The sequence below is a fragment of the Typha latifolia genome, chromosome 10 (genome assembly GCF_019914945.1).
Source record: "Typha latifolia isolate L0001 chromosome 10, TyphaL0001v2, whole genome shotgun sequence".
NCBI lineage: Eukaryota > Viridiplantae > Streptophyta > Magnoliopsida > Poales > Typhaceae > Typha > Typha latifolia.
In genome coordinates, this window is record NC_133095.1 from 1084573 (window position 1) to 1109600 (window position 25028).

Consider the following 25028-nt stretch of genomic DNA (forward strand, 5'->3'; position numbering starts at 1 on the left):
TAAATTAAACAATATAATTGAAACTTAACATGCATTGACATTCTTATTTGTAGTAAGATATGATTTAATAAAGTATGTTTAAATATTAATTTTCCTACTATGTATGACATTAGATTATTCCGATCATTTTTTTTAATATCACCACTGGCTTATTCATCTTTATCTTACTTAAAATGTTTAAAATGACGATTCATTAAATTTATATATATATATATATATATATTTTTTTTTTTTTTTTTAATTTGTGTGTGTGTGTGTGTGTGTGTAACTCTATATATATTTCCAATACTCATTCGGGCATCGTTCTTATATTCTTTCAATTGACATTAATATGACATTTGATTGGTGTATAAAAAAGTTAGAGGCAATTAATTTATATTTAAGATGTGCACATAAAATCATAGACACGAACCAAATGAGTTCCAAATCTTCTCATTGTTTTTAATTTGCCGTTAGATCCTTCAAATTAAAAATAGCATAGAAACAGCGTGTAAACCATAATAAACATACAATATAAGGTGTAAATGAAAAATAAAATATAAATCCCAATCTCTCCCTCCATCGGCTGCCAAGTGCCTCACTGCAGTATATTCGTGCAATGGTGCTGCACGGGATCACGTACATATGCCAACCTTTTGCGCTGATAGATAGGAAGTGTGTAAAGAGAGACAAAGCGAGCTATTAAAGAGGACAAAACCCCTTTTCTCCACCAAAATCTCTCTCTTCTCTCTCTCTCTCTCTCTCTCTCTCTCTCTCCTTTTTAGCCATCGTTTTATTACCTTTTTTTTGTGTTGTTGTTGTTGTTAATTTATGAGCTCTATCATCGTCTAGTCTCAGATCCCAGCTCGAGGAAACCCTAACCCTAGAATCGGATCCAAGGCAGGAACTGCCTCGATCTCACGCTACACCGTATCTACGTCGTCGTGAATCCTTTTTTTTCTCTTAGGGTATCGAAATGGTAGGGTTTTTCTAGTGGGGTTAGATGAGGGGGCTCGACGAGGTCGCTAGGGTTTCCGGAAACCCGGGCTCGGGTGCCGATCTCGCCGAATTGGGCGCTGATGCTGCCGTTGGTGAGTTCCCTTTTTCTTCTTCTCGGGATTCTTGCTCGTTGGTGATCTGTGGTGGATTCTTCATCTCGTCCGGTGCTTTCGTTCGATTAGATTGCGCGCGCGCGCGTTGGATTAGTGTAATTTTGGGTTGTCCTTGATGGTTTTCTTACTTGAAGTCTGGAATCTAGGTCAGATATTCGTTGATCCCTTCTATTTCGTGCAAAGACGGCGTTGGAGCTGGATTGGATCTTCTATTGTAGGCGGAATGAGCTTTATTATGAATTACGCGGCCTTCTTCTCTAATTTGTCGCTTGGCATCATGTTTGGATATTAGGATGTCTTTAACTATTATTCGTGCAAGTTTCTACGAAATTTTCGTTCTAATTAGTGCTGTCTTAATTGCTATTATCTTTTAGAGAGCACATGTATAAATGTTATTTGATAATGACGTCATCCCTTTTATAATTGCAGTCTCTGAGTGTTTGCCTCAATATCTTTTTTTCTTGCTTGATTCCGCATCTCTTAGTATGCAGTTGCTTTTGTCTTTTTTATAATCATTTGAGACTTTGGATTTAGTTTTGGTAAGTTGTATCCCTGGTTAGTTGCTTGCTGTATCTTTGACTCGTTAAGTTTTCTTATAATATTACGGGTATACGATCTGATCTTGATAAATGTAATATCAGTGAGACATTTTTCACATCTGTCTTTAGTGATTAAACATACAAGCAGTTTTATTTTTCTTTTTCTTTTTTGTATGTGTTATTCTCTTCATTTAGTATGGGGACTGAGGCCCGCAGCTGCCAAATGAATGTGTTTGTTCTTATACTTGTATCTCTTTTTGTTCTTTGTTTAATTAAACTCGGGGATCTACTTCTGCGCAGATGATGACCTCTTCAATGCCTCACGATACGCATTTTTTGGTAAGGAGATCATTGAGGAAATTGAATTAGGTGGGTTAGAAGGTGAGGGAGATGGTGATAGTGATGCTAGATTTGGTGGGCCAGGTGATGAAGAATATCTTCCTTTTATTGGGGACAGAGAAGAGGTCAGTTATTTCATCTTACACAACATACACTATGCTGCGTGCTTAATTTCATTCATATTTTTTATGTGACTGCTAAGTGTCTGCTTTTGTTCTTTCTGTCTTTTAACTTCACCCTCAAGGACTTTCATAAGATACCTTATATATTGGATCTGTGGAAAAGTATCATATTTATCTTTAATAACTTATACCCCATGCATTATCTTTTATTAAAAATTTATTCTACTTTTGTTTTAAGTATTTCATAAAGGATTAAGGATGTATTAATATGAGCACCACGATATTCGATCAAACCACAAGTTACAAGTCTTTAAATTTTAAGGTGAGTTTACAATAAAGATAAGCAAGTAACTGAGAATACAACAAGACATTTTGCACACCACTATTTCCAATCACCTAAAGATAGTGTTAAAATTGGATGGGTATTCAGTGAGATGATCAATCTATATGCTGGTAAATTTACTTCACTTGGCTGCTGATTGCTTTGCACAAATTTTGAATCATAGTCTTGCAGAAAGTAAACTGGATTTTTGGTTATGATTAAATTAGCCAATATTTTCACATTACTAGTTGATGGATACAGAAATAAACCATGTTAGTGGATTGCAACTTCTACGGCAAGGAGATCAAGCAAAGTATATTATACTTTTATTTTTATTCGAATGACTGTTGATTCTGAAGAAGGTATTGATGCAACTGGCTGAAAATTTCATCTGGAAAGGTGATGCAGATGTTTAAGGGTCTAATTTGTCAGGAATATCTGAACTGGTACCTCACATAAAATTTGTAACTAGGAGTCACCATCTTGTCTTATTGATGCATGTCCTTATATGTTTGTATGTATGAGGTCTGCGATAAGCTAAACCATATTAGATTTAATTCATATAGTCCTTGTAAAGCATATGGTTGCAGTGTGGAATTGCAAAAAAGAAGACATGTAATGATTGTCACTTGATGGTTTATAATGTAGTTAGTAGAGATCTTTTTCATTGCATACGTCAGTTTTGTTGCTTATAAACCATAGAAACCCCTTGTTTAAAGGCTTTATCAGCTATATTTTTCTTTTGTCTCACTATTCCTGGATGTTCATAGTAAAAACTTTATCCTCTGAAAGATCGAGCAAGAATTCTTAAGCAGACCTTGATGTTGCGTTTGCAGGTTGAAGGTTTAGGTTCTTTATCTGATATCGATGATCTTACAAGCACTTTTGCAAAGGTTAGTATTTGTTGTTGTATTCTCTATTGGTGTTACTGTTAAGCTTCTAAATATGGCTCATGATTGATAATCTCGAACTTCCCTTGTTTGACTATGCCTCTATTAATAATATCATTTCTTACCTTCTCAATAAGGATGATAAAAAGGGATGCTTTTGCAAGTCATTCAGCCAATTTTTACATGGTAAAATTATAAAGGTAGCTGAATTATTAAATGTTCAAAAGCTCGATTTCTGTCCAGTGGAGTTGATGATTACATAAAAAGTTTGATAGCTCATCTTTTGTAACCATTAGAACTGTCTACTGAGCTTTTACATGGTGAAGATGTAAAACCATCTTATCCTTTGTTCATCTGCACTGCACTGCTTCAACTCATGATTGTTCAGCTTGCGAAAATTGAGGGAGGTTCTTCTTCCCATAGGTTTAAGTATCTCCTAGTTGTAAATTGGTTTCTGACTAATGCGTACGTAGCAAACCTCATTATTTAGACTTTAGATCTATTCCCCAAATTTGTTATTTGTCACCAAGAATACTTTTAAGAACTGTCATAATTCACAAAATAAGTAGTGTATTACCATTCTCTTGGATTTTTTGTAGCTGAATCTTATTACTTGCTCTCTCAAGCATTACAGTATTATTTTGCAACATTTAAAATCTAGAGACTCTCAACCGAAGAGGTAGCAACAACTCAAAAGAAAATCAGCCATTGTATCTCGGGATTTCCATTTTTCATATCTTATTAAGTAAGAAATTAGCTTGTTGGCTTCTAATGCTAGCATTGCTTATTCTATTATCAGATTCGTTAGATATGCTGAAAATCAGAATGTGAACATTTTTTCATTGAGCTTTTTTGTACAAGGAGATACACTGTTCTCCATCTTTTTTTGACCTGCAATAGCTAATTGCTTCATGCTTGTTTTAAGTCAGATCTTAATTCACAATGATATGTTGATATTCTTTTCCTGTGCTCAGTTGAACAGAAATGTTAGTGAACCAAGGAATGCTGGAATTATTGGTGATAGAGAATCTTTCTCCATAGAAAGTGAGCAACATTTTTTCTTTGTAACTCTTTAATTACTATAATGCGTAGCTTAACTGTGAAAGTATATAAGCGTATACTTGTGATTCAATTGCTTGACATGCGAGGGGATTTATTAAATATTCTTTCAAGATGCTGGGTAAATGGGGGAAGCTTCTGGGTGGTAAAAATTTAATAGTGGCATAGTGCATTCCATTTGTATAAGTTGATGAAAAGATCAAGGTTTTTACATTAGCTCTTAACTGTGGTGAAATAATAGATCAATTTATTGTTCAAAAAGTAATTAAAATAGAACAATTTGAATTAAGTAGTTTTTGTTGATATTGAGAATTTATTTAAAAACAGTTGTCCATAAAGAAGGAAGTATCCAAGGAAATTTTATATAATATCTCTGATAAATGTAAAATGTTTAAATAGTACAGATTATTGTAATCCATTATTAGCTTACTTTAGGATACGTCACCTCTTTTCGGAGGGTTGCTGCATAAATCTTTGTTGAAGATGGCTGAGTGGATTGACAGTGATTCCGGTAAGGAGAAACAGATAGATGATAAGAATTGACGTATCTATATAGATTATTGTTCCATTTTGGTAAAACTGACTAACTTAGATGAATTCAGAAACCTGCTTGGATGTGGTAAGTGTGTTATCGTTGTCCTTCATCCATCACCTATCATTCATCATTGAAGCCTTCTCCTAGTAATATCTGGTTGGCTATCGCACAATTGAAAGATGAGAAAGTTACAATAACCAATTGCTTTTCTACAACCAGCTATCAACCAAACAGAGTCCTCTAGAAATTGGTATCAGAAGCAAAATTTTAATATCAGACAATAACGGGACTTGCCATAATTGCCACAAAAGCTACGAGGCCAGATGATGGGCAGATTAATCTTAACTTCTCTGTTAATAGTCTACACTCATTCGACTTAGGAGCTACCCCTGAAAAATTGTCTAGACTCTGAAATATTCTTGAGAAGTGAGAAAGATCAAGAATATTAATGTTGTTCTGTTTAGATTTTACTATTTTAGCGAGCACTGATTTTTCTGGAAATAATTAGTAGAAGAAAAATACTTTCAGGATGTCTAAATTGGTGAACTTGCATGAGCACAACTTTAATAAGCTCAAATACGACGAGGAGAAAGAACAGTTAGGAAGACTTACGGATTTACATTATGCTGATTTGCTTAACTACTTTGGTTTCTCTTTTGCCTTTTATGTTCTTAAGGGCATTTTCTGGAACTGCATAGACGCTTACTATATGTTCTCCTTTTAAGTGACAACTCTGTGGTTCTTGGGATTTTTCTAGAGGAAATTCATAACAGTTTCTACGTTCCTCTTTTGATGCTCCTTAGTTTGCCTTCTATTCTCAATCTTGATATACAGGATCCCTCTAGTAAGACTACAATATTCTTTCTAATTCAGAGGAGGTTTGATAGGTACTGCATCTGTAACATTTGTTTTATACTTTTCATGTTGGAATTTTTGGTTATCCCCCTCAAAATTATTGCATCTTTTGTAGAACTTATAATTTTCATTTTCTAGGCTTTGAACCATTTCAATCTTTGTTAGTAATTAGCATGCAAATCTTGATGCTGAATAAATGCAATTATGCATGTAATGGGTTAATCTGATTGTTGCTTCACTTTTTTATTGAAGATAACGGTCCATTTTCTTCAGGTTCTTCCACAGCAGGTTGGACTCAGGATAATGATTTCCCAAATTGGATAGATCATCATTTATTAGGTGCAGAAAACATTCAAGAAGGTAAACTTTGGTGGTCACAACCGCATCCTTCTTCATCTCAGCTTTCAGGATCCAAGCTACTATACAGAGCATCTTCATATCCTCAGGAACAAATACAACATCACTCAAGTGAACCGCTCCTTGTTCCTATGTCGTCTTTCCCTTCCTATCCTCCACCTGGTGGACGATCTCATCCTTCTACTCTCACACGGCATGCAAGCATTTCATCTCTTGCTTCTGGCCTCCAGATGCCTTCTCCAAATATGTCTCCTGGTTCACACCGTCATTTGTCAGGAGTACCTCATGGCCAATACTATGGGGAAAACATGTCTTTTACTTCATGGCCTCAAAATCAATGGTCTAACCAAGCTAACCTATTTGCTGCAAAACATCCCAACATATTACCTGCCTTGCTGCAGCAACAATTATCTCAGACAAATGGTTTAGTGCAGTCACTATTGTTGTCTCAGTATCAGCAACATATATTGCAACAAGTCCAGACAGCTCTACCCAATTCCCCACATTTGCAATCTCATCGATTCAACCAACATCCTTCTCCACAGATAATGGGCAAGTTTGATCAAGTTATGGGTACATCTGCACAGAGAGACCATAGATTTAAGTCATCAAAGAGGGTAAGGCAGAGTGCACGCTCTCAGCAACAGCTTTCCGATATAAGTAGCCAGAAGAGTTCTACTGGGTGCCCACAGTTTAGATCCAAGTATATGTCAGCTGAAGAGATAGAAACTATTGTGAGGATGCAGCATGCTACATCTCGGAGCAATGATCCTTACATAGATGACTACTACCACCAAGCTTGTCTTGCCAAAAAATCTTCTGGTTCTAGGCTGAAACAAAATTTCTTCCCAACATCAGTAAAGGATCGGTCTTCTAGATCACGTGCTAACAGTGAATCGCATGGAAATCTTCAACCTGATGGCCTGGGGAGAGTTCCTTTCCCATCCATCCGCAGGCCACGCCCTCTCCTTGAAGTAGATCCTCCATTTGCATCAGGTGAAGATGTCCATGAGAAGAGATCTTCCGTGAAGCCCCTAGAACAAGAGCCAATGCTGGCAGCCAGAATAGCTGTTGAAGATGGGCTCTGCCTTCTTCTTGACGTAGATGATATTAACCGGCTGTTACAGTTTAGCCAGCCACAAGATGGTGGCTTCCAACTGAAGCGGAGGCGACAGGTTCTTCTAGAGGAGCTCGCAGCATCACTTCAACTTGTTGACCCTCTTGGTCCAGGTACACCTAACCATCCAGTGGGGCTCTCTCCAAAAGATGATATTGTTTTTCTTCGCATTGTCTCTCTTCCTAAAGGCCGGAAGCTCCTGTCACGCTACCTTCAACTTCTCACTCCTGGAAGCGAGCTCGCTCGTATAGTCTGTATGACCGTTTTCCGGCATCTAAGGATCTTGTTTGGTGGCTTGCCATTAGATTCCAATGCAGCAGAAACAACAATAACCGTTGCCAAAACTGTTTCATCCTGTGTACTCAGTATGGAACTAAGTGCACTCAGTGCTTGCCTTGCTGCTGTAGTTTGTTCAATTGAACAGCCACCTCTTCGGCCACTTGGTAGTTCTGCTGGAGATGGAGCCTCCATAATCATAAAATCTGTTCTTGACAGGGCAACAGACCTTTTAACTGATCCCCAAACTGCAAGCAACTATAGTGTTCCTACTCGAACTCTATGGCAGGCATCCTTTGATTCTTTCTTTAAACTTCTCACAAACTATTGTCTGAGTAAATATGACAGCATGATGCAAGTGCTACTCATGCAAGCACCAACTACTACCGTAATTGGATCTGAGGCAGCCAGAGCTATAAGCAGGGAGATGCCTATTGAGTTGCTGCGTGCAAGCCTTCCCCATACGAATGAACACCAGCGAAAAACGATGCTCGATTTTGCTCAGAAATCTATGCTAGTTACTGGCTCTAGTGCTCATACTGGTAGTAGTAGCTCCATCAATTCTGAATCAGTTCCTGTTTAATCCAACTGGGAAGACAAGAAGAGGGTCAGCAATATTGTTTATGTAAATTGCGACGCTATAGTTGTTCCTGGATATACATTGCATCTCCATAAAGTGAAACTTCTCTGCGGAAGGTAGTAGGAGAGTGCAACCATGCAGGTTAAACCCATCATACTTCCAGCTACTCTTTTCATCTATCTTTTGGCATGTTGGTGGAAATAGTAGTTTGTGCATAGATTTGTTTTAACTCCGACAGTGGGGATAGAAAGACTACCTACCATTCACTCCTTTGTGTTGCAATTTCAGCTGAATACAGTGGCGAACCTGTTATTACAACCTTCCTTCACATTCCTTTCCAGTTAAAGGCAGAAGGTGTCCACGTCCTCTTTTTTATGTTTTCTTTGACTGACGAGGGTTCATAACAGTTTTCTGTGTGGTCAGATACTTTGGGCTAATCTAGGCATCTGTACAGTTGTTTCCTTCCTCTGTGTTGCTTTTCATCCATTGTAGTTGTATTCTGTAGTTCCTGAACTGTCAGTGGTTATACAGTGGAAGTGAACATGTAATATTGCAATTGTTGTTCATTTATTCTTGTTCGCTAGTTCTTTCTGGTATTATCGTGACTAGTAGCAGTTTTACTACAAGTTTATTAATTGAGTGCTCTATTTTGAGGTGATGATGGTGTAAGTCAATTTAGTCTTTTCAACGTCAACAAGTTTGGATTCGTGGTCAGTACTGGAGGAGAAAGAATGACAACACAGTACCTTGTACAAGTTTGTCAGCAAGTGGCTACCAAAACTCACATATGTGCGTATGCCGCTGCCTGAAATAATCCCAAAAGGCCAACGTTTATAATTGCGGATTGCGCAGCTCTCGGTTGCATTTAGCAGTTCTTAGTAATCTACATGCCCCATTTTCATAAACCTATCAGAGAAGAAATCGATGGCGAGGACGAGAAGGGGAAGAAAGAGGGACTTTTGGATCTATACCTCCAAAATTTGTATTTATTTACCGCTGGAAACCTATTATTTTTACATGAGGTACTTTTTAATAATTATAAGTTAAAAATCTGAAGCCAAAAATATTCTTATTTTAGAACAATGTATCTAAAAGAGAATAAGCATATTTCTGTCCTTTTATTATTAAATAGATCAAAATTTAACCTGTTCCCCAACTTTCTTTCGTAGGGTTTTAACAGACATCTATGCAGAGTTGCAGACTGCAGCTAAGTCTCAATTTTGTTTGCAGTGCGGTAGAGACGTATAGTTTATACGCGCTACGATATCATCGACTTGCGTCACCTTCTCCCATTAATCGTACTTTTATTTTCTTTTTCCGATAGAAAGATCACTAATAAAACTTCGGAATCGAGGGTTTCCTATTATTTTGTATCCAAAATTAGCGGATTTCAAACACCTGCAGAGTTACTCTAAAGGTGAATCAAGCCCAACGTTTAAACATCCAGAATGCTGAGCTTTCCAAGTACAGAACCATCAGTCGATGTAAACTGAAAACCTAACAAGCAGGCAACCTCCCAAGTGACTCATTGGTATGGTATAAATTTAGATTCAAGCCTAAAGAAGTTCAAAGATAAGAGAACTATTGCCGAAATAAAACAGTTCTTAACATGTACTCAAAATTCAAGGTAAAACATAGAAGAATCCTTCAAACAACTAATGATGAAATAGAAAAGCAATTAAAGATAATCCACGAGGCTTGCTCTCTACATGAGCCACACACTCAGCATAAGGATAACAGAAGGATCTAACATCCCTTGCATTAAATCCAGTGCAGAGTGGTTGCCTGACATAGAGACCGACCTTGCGTTGTCTCCCTATTCGGATCACTTCTGCCGACATAGAGACCGACTTCACGTGTCTCACTACTTAGATCTCTGCCTCATCTTTCGGCGCTTCCTCTTGAGCCGCCTCATTCTCTTCTTCTTCCACTGTACAAGACAAAGGACCAATACAAGAGTTTAGTGGGCAATCTATAGAGACAAGCAGACTGTAGAAATGGGACAACAATGGAAAATTTAAATTACAAAAAGAAGCAGATTGCAACAGGATGTAATGAATCAAGAAACAAACGAACTAGTAAATAAGTCTACTATTTTAGAAACAAGTGTAAAATGAGATAATATTTTGGTGATTACAAGAGATCACAATTCTTTCTCGCCACAGATGCTTATTATCCTTATGTGGTGAATACAGGATATGATACTTAGAAGGGTCAAAAACCTCATACTGATTGAAATCAAGCTAGCTAATGCATACTATGAAAACTCAAAATCTGTAATGTAGAGTGCAAGGAGTACAAAGAACTCCGGTGCAGCGCATTTTAAAAGGAAGAGTCGAGAATACATGAACTTGAAAATCAGGTACTTTGTTGTCAACTTATTACTCATTCTACATCCGAAACTTATATAAAAAAAAGATATCCTTCCCAATGGAATTCCCCTTTTTCCCACTGTATCATGCTGCTCATTCATGGACATCCTAAACAGTACATAAGACTCATAATCCATGAAATTAAATCATAGCAAGATTTATAAACCATTATCTCCAGCCCGGCACATCACAATTACCTAGTAACAAATCATACAAACAGGCAGGGAGGGATATTTTGGTGTGCAAACCTCTGGAAACAAAACTCGGTTCATCCATCGGTAAAACCCATTTAGGTTATAAACTCCTTTATATGAATTTGGAACATCTTCTAACTAACTCAGCTGCAAACTCTCTATCAGTTTCTGTTACCAAGAACCGCAAGAAAACTCACCGATCAGTGAGAACATAACTCATCACCCTATCATATGCGTCAATAAACAAAATATAAAGATCCCAAATATAAATCCTCCGTTGTCCTTAAAAAGCTCCTTATTACCAGGTGCAATAAATTAATAAATCACCGTCCTGTCGTCCCTATTACATCTGCAAACTTCACATACAACACCCTCTTGCATAAATAATTTCATCACATCCTCAAAATTCACAACCATTATCTCCTATAAAATATTTAACATCCACACCAAAACCCTACTTAAGATCAAAAATCGTTCTAACGAAGAATGCATAGTACTCATTGCTAGATCACTTTAACAAAACTAAAAGGGATCAAGTAGTCGAAAAACATAACAGAAAGGATGGATTTAGAGACGGGTAAACCCTAACTAGCGATCGAAATTCTCTTACCTTCGCCCTCATCGTTTCAGTGTTTGACTCCTAAAAATTTCGTCGATCGTCTTCTCTGTACGCTGTTCTCTCCTTCCTTGGATGTGGAGGCGCCGCTCTTGGTGAAATTTATAGAGATAGGGCGAGAGACGAACCCTAATCTGATCGAGGTGTGATGGACGGCCGACATTTGTGGATTGGCCCTTCCTGGACCGTCCGATTTTGGACAATGTATCAAAAATACTCAACCTTTTATTTTTAGGGATAATTTTATTAGACCTCCTTAACTATACATTTTCTGTTTATCATATATATCCCTTGATTCAATTTTTTTTTTAAATTTAGAGGTCCGAATAAATTTTTTTTTAAAAATTTATAAGGTATATGTGAGTAATAAAAAACATTCAGTAAATATATATATATATATATAACATTAATAATTTGAGGCTTTAAGTAGAATTATCTCTTATTTATATTGTTCCTAATTACTATATAGATATTTGGTATTCGAGCCCTATATTTACTTTTAAGCCTAAAATATACTTGTTAATTTGCCCTAATAATAGCTAATAAAATAAAATTGTATTTTATTACTTTTGAAAATAGAAATTAATGACTTTAAAATATAGTTCTTTATTAAGTTTTTGTCTTAATATAAAAACTTATTCTTGATCATTTGAGGGTATTAATGGCATTTCGATCTATAATTACTTAAACTCGTATACATGATAATTTATTATTGAAAAAAATAATGTTAGAGTTTTAACGTGTTTTAAGTGAAATAGAAGGGTTGAATGATAAAATATTAAAATGGTATAATATGAATAATAATGAGGACAAAATATAATTACTCGTACTCTTCATTTAAATTTAAAATATAGTTCTTTACTTATTTTTATTTTAATCTAAAAAAACTTATTGATGATTATTGGAGGGTATCATTGTATATCTATATAGCTACTTAAACTCATCTACAAGGTAACGGACCGTCAAGAATACTAACTGTAGACTAGTGGTCAAATGATAAATATTCATTTGATACAGTAAATAATAACGAGGATCTATATTTAAAATAAACTTCCCTTTCTTTCTGTTTCTACTTTCTAAAGCTTCTTGGGGGGCATATATGTAATCAAATTATATTTGGAAAATTAATGGATATTTAAATTAATCAGAATATTTCAAAATAAAGTCGCATTTCTTGGATTAACCATAATAATCCATTCAAATTAATGTTTAGTCCTTGAGGCAATTGTTTTGCTCTCTCTCAACAACAGTCAGTATCATTCAGAGGTGCTCAATTAGAAGTGAAACCAGGAAGCTTTTAATGAATCATTAACAGTGCTCTTGCAAATGCCATGCCACATTTACTGGAAGAGTAGTCTCTGATACAATTATGATAGAATCTAAAAAGTTTAGCAGATATAAAAGCTCATTATGAACACACCCTGATCCTAGAGAGATGGCAAGTTCTTAATATCACTCATTCATTTACAAGCAAGAGACTTAGTTATTGCCATCCTCTCTTCCTTCTATGCAACATTGAAGGAATTGACAGCACTCTCCACAAACTTCCTGGCACCCTTGAACCATCTCTTGTCTCCAGCTTGAGCCTTGCAAATGTAAAGCTTCCCATCAGAAACAGTTGCAGTTATGATCTGGTGCTTCCCACCCTCATCTCCATCAGCTGTCCTTGTTAGAACTGAGATGAAGTAGTACTGTTTGCCGTCCACCACCGGCGTCGAGGTTTCCAATATGTTGGCCGTTGCGACGGCGTCAGAGTCAAAACCACCCTGTGGATATTGATTCAGATTTCATAGTTACCAAATATTAGCAAAGTTATTAGACAGACAAGTTTGAATCTCAGAGCATGCAGATAAATAGCTAATTGAGAGTAATTGATCGGCATTCTCGTACGTACCTCAGAGTCTGTTTTCCCAAAATAAGCTTGTTTTCCTAGCAAGTAATCCACCTGCACAGGTATGCAGCTCTACTTATTTCTCCTGAATTTTATTAAAGTTTATCTGATGATGTATACTGGTTTTTCGAGCAATTTCTGTATACATGGTGACGGGGAACAAATGATAAAATTATTGAGGCTCTACTACTTGATCAGTACTTCATATCAGTGATAGCCAACTAGTTTAAAAAGATTAAGATTTTATGAGGAATGGCAGGATAGAAGTAAAGCCATATTGGCAGACGCAAAATTATATCGAGAAGTTGCAACAGGGGAAATGTGATTACTTGTGCGAGGAACTCCTCGGGGCTGCCATATTCAGTGATTTTGCTCTTGGCAGCGGGGGTGACCATGACTGCAACATTGCTCGTAGTATCGAAGTTGTCCTCGTACCTCAGCACCTGGCCAGGGTACTCTACCTCTTTGCTCGGGTTCCACTTCGCCGGTATCAAAAGCTTGAATCCATCGCCACTGTAAGGCATGAACTCGGTGTTCTTCTTCGGCTTCCCGAAAACATTAGCTGCACAATGCAGAATAACATCAAGGCTTTGTTTGCTTTTGAGATGCCTTTAGGATCAGCTCAGGTATTATAGCAAACAGGTGGTCGGTGCATAGAATTTAACATTACCAGCTTCACCGTAGGCGGCATCGGCCGGCGCGACCCTGGAGCCGACGGCTGCAGCGCCGACGAGCACGGTCAGAGCCAGCCGCCGCGAGACTGCGACGTTGTTGTCTTCGTCGACTCCTGCTTGCTTTTGGGCCCTGCAGACGAGCTGCGTCGGCTTAACGCTCGGCGCGAAGCGCTGCGACGGGGTCCTGGCGGCGGTGGACGGCGCGTGGTGGTGAAGGAAACAAGCAGTCGATGCCATCTCTCTCTCTCTCTCTCTCTCGCTCTCACTCACTGCTCTGCTCTGCTCTCTGGGCTCTCTTGCTGGCTTCGGGTATGAAGGTGTTTGTGTTATTGACTTGCTCTTGTGGATTTGATGACGAGTGGAGGGAGTGATCTTGGTGTGGATATTGTGTGGATGTGGGTGATGGAATCAACCTCAAATTAGAGATTTGGATTTGGATTTGGATAAGGTTTCTAGAGTTCTGATTGGGCCACGTCACACCATATTTTTCTCCCATCCCATCCCCTCTCTCTTAGATACCCAATTGTGTAATTTCTTGGTATGAATTATTGCAACTCAAATGGACACCTTGTTCAAATGCTTCACTATTATTATGTTTAAATTTTTTACATTACAAAAAAAAAAAGTCTCATACCTTTTTTTTAATTTATTTGATACGAGCTTGTAAGCTAAATAAGAGTCAATCCTCTCGATTACAAATCTCGATAAAATATAGCCCATAAAAATTGAAATAGCATTTGTGAATTATGACAAATTAGTGTTTGCAACTTTTACGACATTAAGCAAAAAGAAAGTATTCCTCAATTCTTTCCACCCAAGGCAGATGATATAAATGAAGGGAGGTGAAAATTAATCCCCAGAAAAGTGACATTAGGCAATGTTGGAAATTTTGGAGAGGGGAGGGGAGGAAATGCCAAGTTTGGCATGTTTGCAGACAAGTCCGACAACGCAGGGATGGTCGGAATATCCACCGGCAGGCCGGCGGTTAACGAAGTTTGTTTTGCTTCCGCCAAGGGCTCGGATAAGAGACGACCAGCCCTGCAGATCTCCATATTGGCTATTGAGATCACAAAGAGGATGGTAAAGATAATATACTTCTTGGAGGCCATTTTTATTTTATTTTCCCTTAAAAACTACAATATAAAATAGGCTGTGAAGATTTATAGCTGTGAACATTCTACTAATTTAGATGCATTCTGTGGTGGTGTTGAATTGAACAAAACCCTAAATTTAGAGGTTGCTGGAATAGCTAGTTCTCGGCTTGTGTGGACAAGAGAGAGTAATGCCTCATTGATGGTTTGCAATTGCTGAGCTAGTTTTGGATGCAATTAAATTTGTAAATTTTTTAGGAGCAGTAATCAAATTTTTACTAAAGAAATTCATAAACTATTCACGCGATTCAGATCTAGGTCTGTCAACTAATGATAGAAATTATGGATTTATGGTGGAACCCAATCTGGACCATTATGCTTAGTTTTTTTCTTTCTTTTTGAAAAGATTAGTTTAACTATCTAATCTATATTAAATTAACCTCTTTTCTAGAGTAAGATTGGCCCACAATCCACAGTGACAAAAATACTCTTGGCTAAATTATATTTATCCAACATATACTATGAGGTATTTTAGTTATTTAAAAAAAATTAATTTAACAAAATATTCTCGTCTGCACAAACAGTGTTAGTTTAAATTTAATTCAGAGTATTTTTTGAATACTGAATATATAAGTTATAAATCATAATTTCTTAAAATATAGGGTGTTCTATGCAAATTTTTCTAAAGAATAAAAAATATATTTAAATGCCTAATTCCAAACAGAGTAAACCTAAGGTTAGGTTTAGGTTAGAGGAAAAGCCCAATTGTCTATCAAAGTTTTATTCTAATAAATCCCCCCCACCTCCAATCTTATCAAGTAATGGTACTGAGACGTATAATTTCAAATATAGTCTAACGTACTATTTCTCTTGGGGAGGGAGCTAAGACAAATTAGGTAGACATAAAAGGTAGAATTGAATTTAAATAGGTAAAAGTTGTACCACTACTACCTCTAACATTTTACCGTCGAAGCGGAGGGAAGCTGACGGTGAGGGCATTGAGGATGATGCAGTGAGGGTGACGAGGAAGGAGCAGTGAGGTAGAGCGGTTGCACCGGTGATAGGTGCAGTGAGAGAGATGAGCGTAACGGTGGAAGCAAAGATGGACAAGGAGGACATCCCTTCCTCTTGCTGTGACAAGCTACCAGAGAAGAATAGCTCTAGAGAGTGCTTAGCACAAAACTTTGGCAAATGGCATTCACAGACAAACTCATGCACATATCTTCCAAATTGTGATACTTTTATTTTATTTTATTCAACAACAACCATCATGCTAGGTTCTAGATTCATACAGTTAATCTGGCAAAGCATCAGATAATATAAAGTCTATGACAGCATCATCCTCCCAAGTTACATGAAGAGAAGTGAAAATAAAAAATAAAAAAATTCCCTCAATGGTGCCCACCAAATGTAGGTGGTATGAATGAAGGGAGCTTGAAATTAGACCCAAAAAGGTTGAAATTCGGCAACGTCGGAATTTTCTCAGTGGGGAAGGTAGGGAGTGGGAAGCTTGGGAACGTCGGGATGGTCGGCATTTCCGAGAGGAGGCGGCCGGCGGCGGAGATCTTCACATTGGTCATTAAGATCACAAGGAGGGTTGCGAGGAGGAGATACTTCATAGACGCCATTTTATTCTATTTTATTTTATTTTTCTATTGAACATTATAAGAAAGGTTGTGTAAATTTATAGAAGCGAACCTTCAACTAGGTTAGATACGTTGTGTGGTGTTGAATTGAACAAGATCCTAAATTTAGGAGTTGTTGAGATAAGATAGTTTTTGGTGTGAGGACTAGAGCGAGTTGCGTTTGTTTGATGGTTTCAAATAATGCTTTCGAAAGGAGTAATCCGAAGAAATGTACAAAGTAATGACAGAGATCATGACTTTTATTGCTGTGCTTTATATGGAAGCAAGAGAGCGATTTCATAATTTGTTTGAAATTTTATTATTTGAACATAGATTTAATGAAAATTTTAAATTTAAATTTACATGGGTCTACACATTATTAATGATAAATTAATAATAAAATAAAAAAAGCTTTAAGAGTACTTTAATATTATATATTTTTACTTATTCAAATTCATAAAAATAACAATCACGACAGTTAAATAATAAAATAAAAGTGAATTTGCACCGTATTGCATATTGGTATATATAAAAATAAAAGTGATTAAGTGACATAAGCAGCAATTTGATATTAAACTCAAAGTACGTTAACCTATATGACGAAGAGTTGGCTCACTTTTTAATTTATTTTCCGAGTATGCAAATAATGTGAGCCTATAGTTCTGTAAGCAAAGTTTATTATCCATCTTTTATTCTAATAAATCCAAAATAGCACGAGTTAAATGATGCACGTACCTTGCAATTAATAAATATACAGCGTGCTTGCGTATCCAAATGAAATAAAACAAAATGCTACACACATCCCAAATACTTACCACGAACGAATAATTTCTTAAAACACAGGGGTTATAGTGTAAATGTCGTCTATTTATATATATATATATTACAGGTTTAGCTCTATCAATGCGAGTAATCCGACATATATACACTATTATCGGGTACTTTCTTAGAACTGCTCCTCTTCGGCCGACCGTTGAAGTCCCCAAAGCTACCCAGACTGTCTCTATCTCTATCTCTACTTAAAAAGGTTAAAACCCTAGCAAGATTCTTCCCCTTCCCAAGAAATCCTCTCGCCTTCCTCCTTTGTTTTCTCAGGTGAGCCCTCAACCTGTCGACAGATTGGTTTGTTCCTACTGCGGTTGTGGCGATTTTTGATTCCTTGCAGGTTGCTCGGCTGCGTTGGCTATGGATTAGTAACTCTAGAGAGTGTTTGTTTTAGCACGTGATTGATTTCTTAGTGCTCCTTTGCTTGTTTTCTCTTGATTTTATTTTCGATCTAGAAGTTTGCAAGTTTAAAAGGGGTGCTTGTTGGTAGATTGGTGAAAGAGATTGTGTTTATATGCTAGGGATCACTTTTGGGCGCTTTTTTTATGGTCTTTACTTTGGCTTCTGTCGAAAAGGAATCACCTTTCTATTTGCCTTGCAAATTTTATTTTATTTGCTGTAATAAGATTTTTTAAATGGGCAATATATTATAGGTTGAACTAAATCTTATCTTTGCACGATCAATTACAACAGATATATCATTAGTAGGTGTCCGCATCATTAGCAGCAATATTGTCTCTGTTGACATTTTCTTCTTTTCTTTTATCTAAGCATGTTTAAATGATAGATTCTCCGAAATTCTCAGTGATTTGCTCTTAATAGACACTTCTGTATAGAATTCTACTAAGTTTCTTTTATTGTGCCGTCTACTAATTTTATTAGACTCAACTAGTGTTTGTTGAATGTTTAACTGACAGTTGAATTATGACCTCATTGATGCTTGACAATTGGTTGGTTTGATGTTCTTTGTTAACCAGGACAGGAAAAATGCCTGAACATGCGGAAAATGCAACTGAAAACATATTGAATACAATCGTGGAGACCATCACTGATAACCTTCCCAAGCAAAAATCTGTGAGATTCTTTGATGAACAAAATGCTGTCTCTGCCCAGATGAATAAACTTTTTGGGCGCCAGAACGCCATCCATAAGGTCTTGGGTGGTGGAAAGTGTAAGCCATTTCTTTCTTCTATTTCTTACTTTGACCTTTTTCTGGTTGGGCGTTGCAATGCTAATTTTTCTTCTTGTAGCTGCTGATGTTCTGTTATGGAGGAACAAGAAGATATCATCCAGTGTTCTGACTGCTGCCACGGCTATATGGATTCTCTTTGAGTGGCTTAATTGTCACTTTCTGACTATCGTGTGCTTTGTACTTGTTATTGGAATGGTTATTCAGTTTGTTTGGTCCAATGCTTCAAGCATATTGAGCAGGTATAGAGCTTATCGGTATATTGCTAGATGCATATTATGGTAAAAGTAGCTAGTCACTTGGCTTCCTTCAGGTCTCCTTCTGAAGTACCTCGTGTTCGATTGCCTGATGAACTATTTGTGAACATTGCTGTTTCCATGGGTGCCCAAATCAATCAGTTCTTGGTATTCATTCAAGATGTTGCATGTCAAAGGAACCTGAAACAATTTGTTATGGTATGTTTTCTTCTGTGGATCTTCTCTTGTTTGCAAGGTATTGTGCATGATTTTATGCTCGTTATTTGTTCCAGTGCACAAGATAATCTTTAAATTATGAATGTTAATTCCAGCAGACCTTTAAAAGAACATATACGTTGATTATCTTTTTTTATTATAAATCGACTTTAAAGCATTTGTTCAGTCATTTGGTAGTAAAAGTTGATAGTCAAACTAATGTTAACTGTAGATGGTTCGTATCAAAAGATACAGATAATCGTTGTCATAAGATATATCATTTTAACAGTTGTTCCCGTAGGAACCCAATCTGAGATTATTAAAAATATCTCAAGCTCTGACATGAGGGAGAGTGTTAGAATATAAATGTTTTAAACTGTTGTTTGTTAATACCTTGAGCTTTTAAAGTAATTGCTGAATTTACAGTTCTCACAAGTGAGAGGATGTTGAATTCTTGATTGAGTGCCAAAGGTTGGAGGGAATATTCTGAATAATTACATTCTAACGATGATTTAACTGACTTGTTGACTCTTGATAATAGTACCACGAATTTCACTTGCTTCGCTTGTCTTTCAGACTACTGTCCTGGTACTTCTATTGTGCAGCTTCATGGTTGAACTCTATCTAAAGGATGTTTCTGCATTTTAATTAAGCTTACATAGAGAATGATTGCAAGCTTGCATCTTCCTTCAGGTTGTGCTAGGCTTGTGGGCTGCTGCTATTATTGGGAGCTGGTGCAACTTCTTAACTGTTATTTATATTGGTAAGAGATGCCTATTAATTTAGTGGTCTTAGGGTATCTGTTTTGCATGCGGAATCGGGGTACATCCTTCATATGCTGATATCAATGGAAATGAAGATATGGCTACATACCCTCCCCAAACCCCATCTACACTAGATTAGGATGGTTTAAAGTTTTGTCCGAAACAGAGACATTTCATCGAAATGCTTTGCATTTCGGTCATGTCCTATCCAAAATTGCCCCTTCGAAACTAGCATCCAACTGAAACAATCCTAAAACAATTTTTTTCATTGTATATTTTAAATTCTAAGATGGATTTGGCTTGAATCCAATTTGTGCCAAAACAATATCAACCTCATTGTGCAAATGCTATTAGAGTTGGTTTGACGTATTGAATATTAAGATAAAGAAAATTATTTATCAAAAGAAGCCTAAAACTGATATAAAGAAACTAGAACCGAAACCGACTGAAATTAATTGACACATTTCCTTATTTGAACCAAGTTGAAACTAAAACCGAAATTGAAATTTCGAACTATGGACTAGAGCCTCATGCACCATAATGCCCTTCTACTTTTCAAATACCAAGTAATGCCAAGGTTCCACAAATTGTCTGATTACATATGTTTGAAGTAAATGGTGGCCTATAACTTGAAGAGAAATATAATGGGCAATTAATCTTAATGTAGGAAGTAGCATGTGATAAATTATTTCAATCTACTCTTTGTACTTACGATTATTGTAAGTTGGATGAACTGAACAAAGAACTGATTGGTGCAGGATTTGTTGGCGCTCACACTCTACCAGTGCTCTATGAGAAATATGAAGATCAAGTTGATGACTTCTTCTATAAATTTCTTGGGTTGCTTCGAAATCAGTATCAGAAGTTGGATGAGAGTTTGTTGAGCAAAATTCCAAAGGGAAGTCTCAAGTCAAAGAAGAACGAGTAGATTTTAATTGTCGGTCGTGGTTACCTGCTGATCAGTTTTCTGTAATCGGAAAGGTATTGCCTTTCATAAACAAGAATTGAACATTATGAACTGCATAGTGAGCAGCAAAGCATATTCTTGTGCATGTGGCTGTCTCCATTTTGAAGCATCTGAAACTAGTGCTATCTTATATATCTGCCATTAAAAGGAAGTAAAATTTCAACATACCTCTTTCTGAAATGTGAATTGTATGATCGCATGTTAGCTAAAGTGTTGATGTGTTCGTCATGATGAGATCCACATTGTCAACCTAACTTCATACTGCACTATGAAATTGTTGTTGATCTAATGTTTTCTGTGGATAGACGGAGAAAGAGTTGTTAGCTACAAAGCTGGAGAAGTTGGTGGAGTTTTGTTTTCTGATTCCAAACTTGCAGCGGCCTTAAACCTGCCAAAGACCCTTGAACTCTCCTATAAAGTAGCTCCTTTTCTCTCTTTTAGCACCATCAAAAACTTCATCCACTGCGAATGGATCAAAACTTCCGCCTCCTTGTCTTCCTCCCTCTGCTCCTCTGCTTTGGCTTTTGCCCTTGCGACGGCGGGCGGCCACTTCTTGATGTGTCAACTGTTGCAAGGCCAATCTCGGTACTCAGCACCCCAAAATCTGAGATGATCAGTGCCGGAAAATGGTTTCTTCCTGTGCCGACGAAGCTGCGGCCTTTTCGTCCCATAATTCCGAGCTTGCCTACCAAACCTGGAATTCCTTTCAAGCCATTTCCAGTGATACCAAGCAACCAAGTGCCTCCCTCAGTTACTCCTCCCACTGGGCCGGAAAACCCCAAAGGCCAGGAGGCCACGCCATCAGAGCCCATTGATAAACTTCAAGTGTCCGGTGGAGCCCAATTTGGAACTACCAATTGAAGTAGTATGCTTGGAAATTTGAAATAAAACAAGACTTCTCGTAATCAAATATTAAGATGCCACTAAGATTTGGAATATAAAAATATTATTCATATTTGGAGAAGGATAAATGCTTTACTTTTTGAAGATGCGAATGGGATTTTCCAGATTGGAAGGGACTTTTGACTTTTGACTCCACTCATTGTCTCATCGTTACACTGACTCTTTTGACTACAACTTTCGCAACAGAAATGCATACCAAATTCACAGGTGAAGTTAAAACACGGTAATAATATCGGGAAATATCTCCATTTTTTTAAAAATTATTTTTATCTTCTTAAATCTCAGATTTCACATTAAAAAATTAGGAAGTATAAAAATATTAGATTAGGCGAAAATAAGGGCTTAATTTATACCATCATCAAAATACAGGGTACTCTATTATATTTTAGAACACCAGTGTAAGACTCTCTTTGACTCCGAAAATACGGTCCATCCACCGTGGCACACCATGGAACGTGTACGAAACCCTACGGCCACGTGATGACTGCGCACCGCGTCCACCGTCCATGAGCTTACCTCATTCTCCCGGGTCCCACCTGCCACGTCAGACACGCGCGCGATCAGGAGCCGTCCATCCGCCCGCCCTTCCCATTCTTCCCCACCCCGTGGGCCCAACCCAACCCGAGAATCTCCTCTTTTCTCGACGAAACCTCATCGGACAAGGCCCATTAGCGGCCCATTTGGCTTTCGCTATAAATAAATGGCCTGCTTGCTTCCTACCTTCACTCCCCCCCACTCCCAATCTCTCTCTCTCTTTGAATCCTTCTTTCTACTCATCTAAGCTATTAAAAATGGTGGTTGTTGTTGTTGTTTCCACTGCTAACGAGTCCACTACTCTCCTCCACTCGGGCTTCGCCAAGGTCGGCGATGACGTGGCGCCGGCCGGTAGGGTCTACGGACGAAGATTCGGCGAGAGCGACGACGACGACGATGACGATGATAATGATGTAGCCCCCGCTGCATGATGACGACGATGATGATCTTACTTCTTTACACATGCTGATATTTACCTATATATATATATATATGTGCACGTATGATTATGTTAGGTGCTTTTAATAAGATGTAGAGAGAGTTGTATTAGTATTCTCTTGAGAGGATAAGCAGTTTTACTAATTCATAATATATATCTATCTATCTCTAGTAGTCTTGGCATGATATGTTTATGGCAACAAAAGAAATATATCAAACTATAGCACATTCTCAATTATTATTGATATTTCTCATTATTGAATGTAGATTTTGGCTGAATCGTTTCTTGATCCCGAGCTAATAATGAATTGCTTTCAAGGATTATGAAGGGTAGAACTTGCCTGGAAAGCATGAGTTCCTCGAGAAATGGCACAGTTACACGTGTCTTTTGTTTCAGGAACACAAAAGCTTTTTTTTTTTTTTTTTTTTGTTTTGATTTTTAGAGAAGCTTCCTCTGTTCATATAAAGTTTTTATGTTGTAACTTTGGTAACTGGATGACTAAAACTTTTAGATAATAAATTAATAATGCATATCATCTGGGGTTGAGGTGAGATTTTTTCTTGGAGATAAAACTCTGAGCCATTTACATTGTCGAGCTATAATAACAAAGTTGATTCGAGAAAGATTATATATTTTCTTTTCTTTTATTTTTATCATGAGTCCGCAAGTTGACACGTACACTTTTGCATATTTTTTTTCTAATTTTAAATTATAAATCTAGGTAACTTTTATGAAGGGTATTTTTTTTATTATCACAAGTTTTATGCAATTGGATATCTAGTAATTGACCAAAAAAAAAAAAAAACTCTAGAAGTACTAGGAGTAAATATCAAAAACTAATTGTTATGTTTTCTTTCAACTTATAATGCATGAGTGTGTATAGATTAGTAATCATAAATTAAAACAGCAGAGTTAAAATATTTATAACTCATTATGATAGTTAAATACTAAATAAAATATGTGAAAAAAGATATTAAAATAATTACCTAAATAGATGCATTATTCTTGTTATTACTCACATCCATGCATTTATAAGAATTATCTTATCTAATTCTTTTAAATCCATTAACCATTTGTTTTAAGAGACTTTTTATTTTAAAAATCTATTAATTTTTTAGTCTATGTAGTTGGAATTCAGATGGACGTCAGGCCCAATATAGGCCCATTAACTCTCAGCCCAACTGGGATGGTATACATGGCCCAATTGGAATGGGGAGTAAAGCTAACAGAGACGTTTGGTTGCTAGATTATAAGTAGAGGGGCATTTTGGTCTTTTTAGATATATTTTTTTTGGGTACGACACATTTTAAGAGGGTCTGAGTGTAATTTTTTTTTGTGAAAAAATGATTAAAAAATACCCTGTATTTTTATTGCCGTCTGTCTTATATATATTTATCATTTGTCGCCTACATTTTCAGTTTAATCCTAAAAACTACTATAACATTAGTTTATTTACCTGAAAGTAATTATATATATTTAATCTAACTATATGTGTAAAATGACCAAAATACCTTGGTGACCAAATTTAAAAAAAAAAGAGAGGCAAAAAAGTGGGTTACAACTAGGTCAAAAGGTAATTTAGTCATTTAAAATATTAATTTTAAAATTAATATAATATTTTTCATTTTATGATATACTGTTAGATTAAATTTAACTCAAAGTACTTTTGAGGATTAATGTTATATACATAGTTCAAATGATAAATACCGATAATGCAGGATATAAATGATAATAAAATTAAAATACAAAATATTTTCCATCAAAATTTCTTTTTATTTTCTTTTGTGCAAATACTCCTGTACTGTTTATTAATAAAGTATATCTTTTTATTATTATTTTATAAATTTTAAAAATAAAGTATATTTTATCGGGTCTCAGAATTTGATCATGTGCTTTAATATTTATTTATTTATTTATGAGAGACAATTTGATGCTGTACTTGACAAAGAAAAGAATAAGATATATAGTTTATGACTTTATGGGCAACCCGACGATAACGAAGGTATAGACGCGTGGATAAGAGCTCCAGATAAAGATAATTTTATTCCAAAGTTTCTACCTAAGAAGCTCCACTCGGCGAATAAAAATATGGATAGATTTTTGCTGGATTATTGAAATACGTACGACGTGGTAAAGGATAAGTTTGTTTATTTGTCACGGCCCAATCCGGCTCGCGTCCGAATTATCAAATAGGGGCAGGAATAAAGCTCAAGTTATTCCAGGATGGATAGACTCCTTGAATACCAATTTAACTGCTAAATTTAAAATATTCAGTTATTTTAAAGAACCTTATTTTTATAACCGTCAATCTCAAAATTTCTATTATGTTCTCTATATTATTTAAGGTATCTTAAATACTCGGTCCATTAATTATTATATTTATTCTTAAGTTTTGAAGAAAAAAGAGTTA

At 36.5% G+C, this 25028-nt stretch overlaps 3 protein-coding genes and 1 long non-coding RNA gene across 6 annotated transcripts; 2 read left to right on the forward strand and 2 right to left on the reverse strand.

The window, feature by feature from the left end:
* The first annotated feature begins 670 nt into the window (after nucleotides 1-670).
* Nucleotides 671-8648, forward strand: LOC140796375 (protein PAT1 homolog 2-like). Its single transcript, XM_073149378.1, has 5 exons — nucleotides 671-1070; nucleotides 1931-2094; nucleotides 3250-3306; nucleotides 4278-4347; nucleotides 6026-8648. Exons 1-5 carry the CDS (start codon nucleotides 983-985, stop codon nucleotides 8083-8085), a joined length of 2439 nt encoding a protein of 812 aa, XP_073005479.1. The 5' UTR covers nucleotides 671-982; the 3' UTR covers nucleotides 8086-8648.
* A 1018-nt stretch (nucleotides 8649-9666) lies between these two features.
* Nucleotides 9667-11400, reverse strand: LOC140796126 (uncharacterized). Its single transcript, XR_012110406.1, has 2 exons — nucleotides 11259-11400; nucleotides 9667-10012 (listed from the first exon to the last, which is right to left on the reverse strand). It is a non-coding gene; the product is annotated as an uncharacterized lncRNA (long non-coding RNA).
* A 1159-nt stretch (nucleotides 11401-12559) lies between these two features.
* LOC140797037 (oxygen-evolving enhancer protein 2, chloroplastic-like) lies at nucleotides 12560-14234 on the reverse strand. The gene is made up of 4 exons (XM_073150309.1): nucleotides 13826-14234; nucleotides 13485-13717; nucleotides 13159-13209; nucleotides 12560-13030 (listed from the first exon to the last, which is right to left on the reverse strand). The coding sequence occupies exons 1-4, from the start codon at nucleotides 14064-14066 to the stop codon at nucleotides 12770-12772; spliced, it is 786 nt and encodes a 261-aa protein (XP_073006410.1). The 5' UTR covers nucleotides 14067-14234; the 3' UTR covers nucleotides 12560-12769.
* A 3213-nt stretch (nucleotides 14235-17447) lies between these two features.
* Nucleotides 17448-20922, forward strand: LOC140796189 (reticulon-like protein B8). Of its 3 annotated transcripts, none has more exons than XM_073149110.1 (6): nucleotides 17448-17640; nucleotides 18348-18541; nucleotides 18621-18801; nucleotides 18873-19014; nucleotides 19705-19774; nucleotides 20534-20922. In XM_073149110.1, exons 2-6 carry the CDS (start codon nucleotides 18358-18360, stop codon nucleotides 20701-20703), a joined length of 747 nt encoding a protein of 248 aa, XP_073005211.1. In that variant the 5' UTR covers nucleotides 17448-17640; nucleotides 18348-18357; the 3' UTR covers nucleotides 20704-20922. The 3 variants fall into 3 exon arrangements, with proteins under 3 accessions (XP_073005211.1, XP_073005212.1, XP_073005213.1); XM_073149111.1 differs by having other exon boundaries at nucleotides 17500-17640; nucleotides 18353-18541; XM_073149112.1 differs by lacking the exon at nucleotides 17448-17640 and adding an exon at nucleotides 17644-17710.
* The last annotated feature ends 4106 nt before the right edge of the window (nucleotides 20923-25028 follow it).

What these genes read in the sequence shown, in the direction of transcription:
- LOC140796375 (XM_073149378.1), top strand. Translation starts at nt 983, where the DNA reads ATGAGGGGGCTCGACGAGGTCGCTAGGGTTTCCGGAAACCCGGGCTCG. An exon ending in TTATTGGGGACAGAGAAGAG is followed by an intron (nt 2,095 to 3,249) that starts GTCAGTTATTTC and finishes TTGCGTTTGCAG; the next exon opens with GTTGAAGGTTTAGGTTCTTT. An exon ending in TTACAAGCACTTTTGCAAAG is followed by an intron (nt 3,307 to 4,277) that starts GTTAGTATTTGT and finishes TCCTGTGCTCAG; the next exon opens with TTGAACAGAAATGTTAGTGA.
- LOC140796189 (XM_073149110.1), top strand. Translation starts at nt 18,358, where the DNA reads ATGCCTGAACATGCGGAAAATGCAACTGAAAACATATTGAATACAATC. An exon ending in GGTCTTGGGTGGTGGAAAGT is followed by an intron (nt 18,542 to 18,620) that starts GTAAGCCATTTC and finishes TTCTTCTTGTAG; the next exon opens with CTGCTGATGTTCTGTTATGG. An exon ending in ACCTGAAACAATTTGTTATG is followed by an intron (nt 19,015 to 19,704) that starts GTATGTTTTCTT and finishes ATCTTCCTTCAG; the next exon opens with GTTGTGCTAGGCTTGTGGGC.
- LOC140797037 (XM_073150309.1), bottom strand. Translation starts at nt 14,066, where the DNA reads ATGGCATCGACTGCTTGTTTCCTTCACCACCACGCGCCGTCCACCGCC. An exon ending in TGCCGCCTACGGTGAAGCTG is followed by an intron (nt 13,718 to 13,825) that starts GTAATGTTAAAT and finishes TGCATTGTGCAG; the next exon opens with CTAATGTTTTCGGGAAGCCG. An exon ending in TTGGGAAAACAGACTCTGAG is followed by an intron (nt 13,031 to 13,158) that starts GTACGTACGAGA and finishes CAATATCCACAG; the next exon opens with GGTGGTTTTGACTCTGACGC.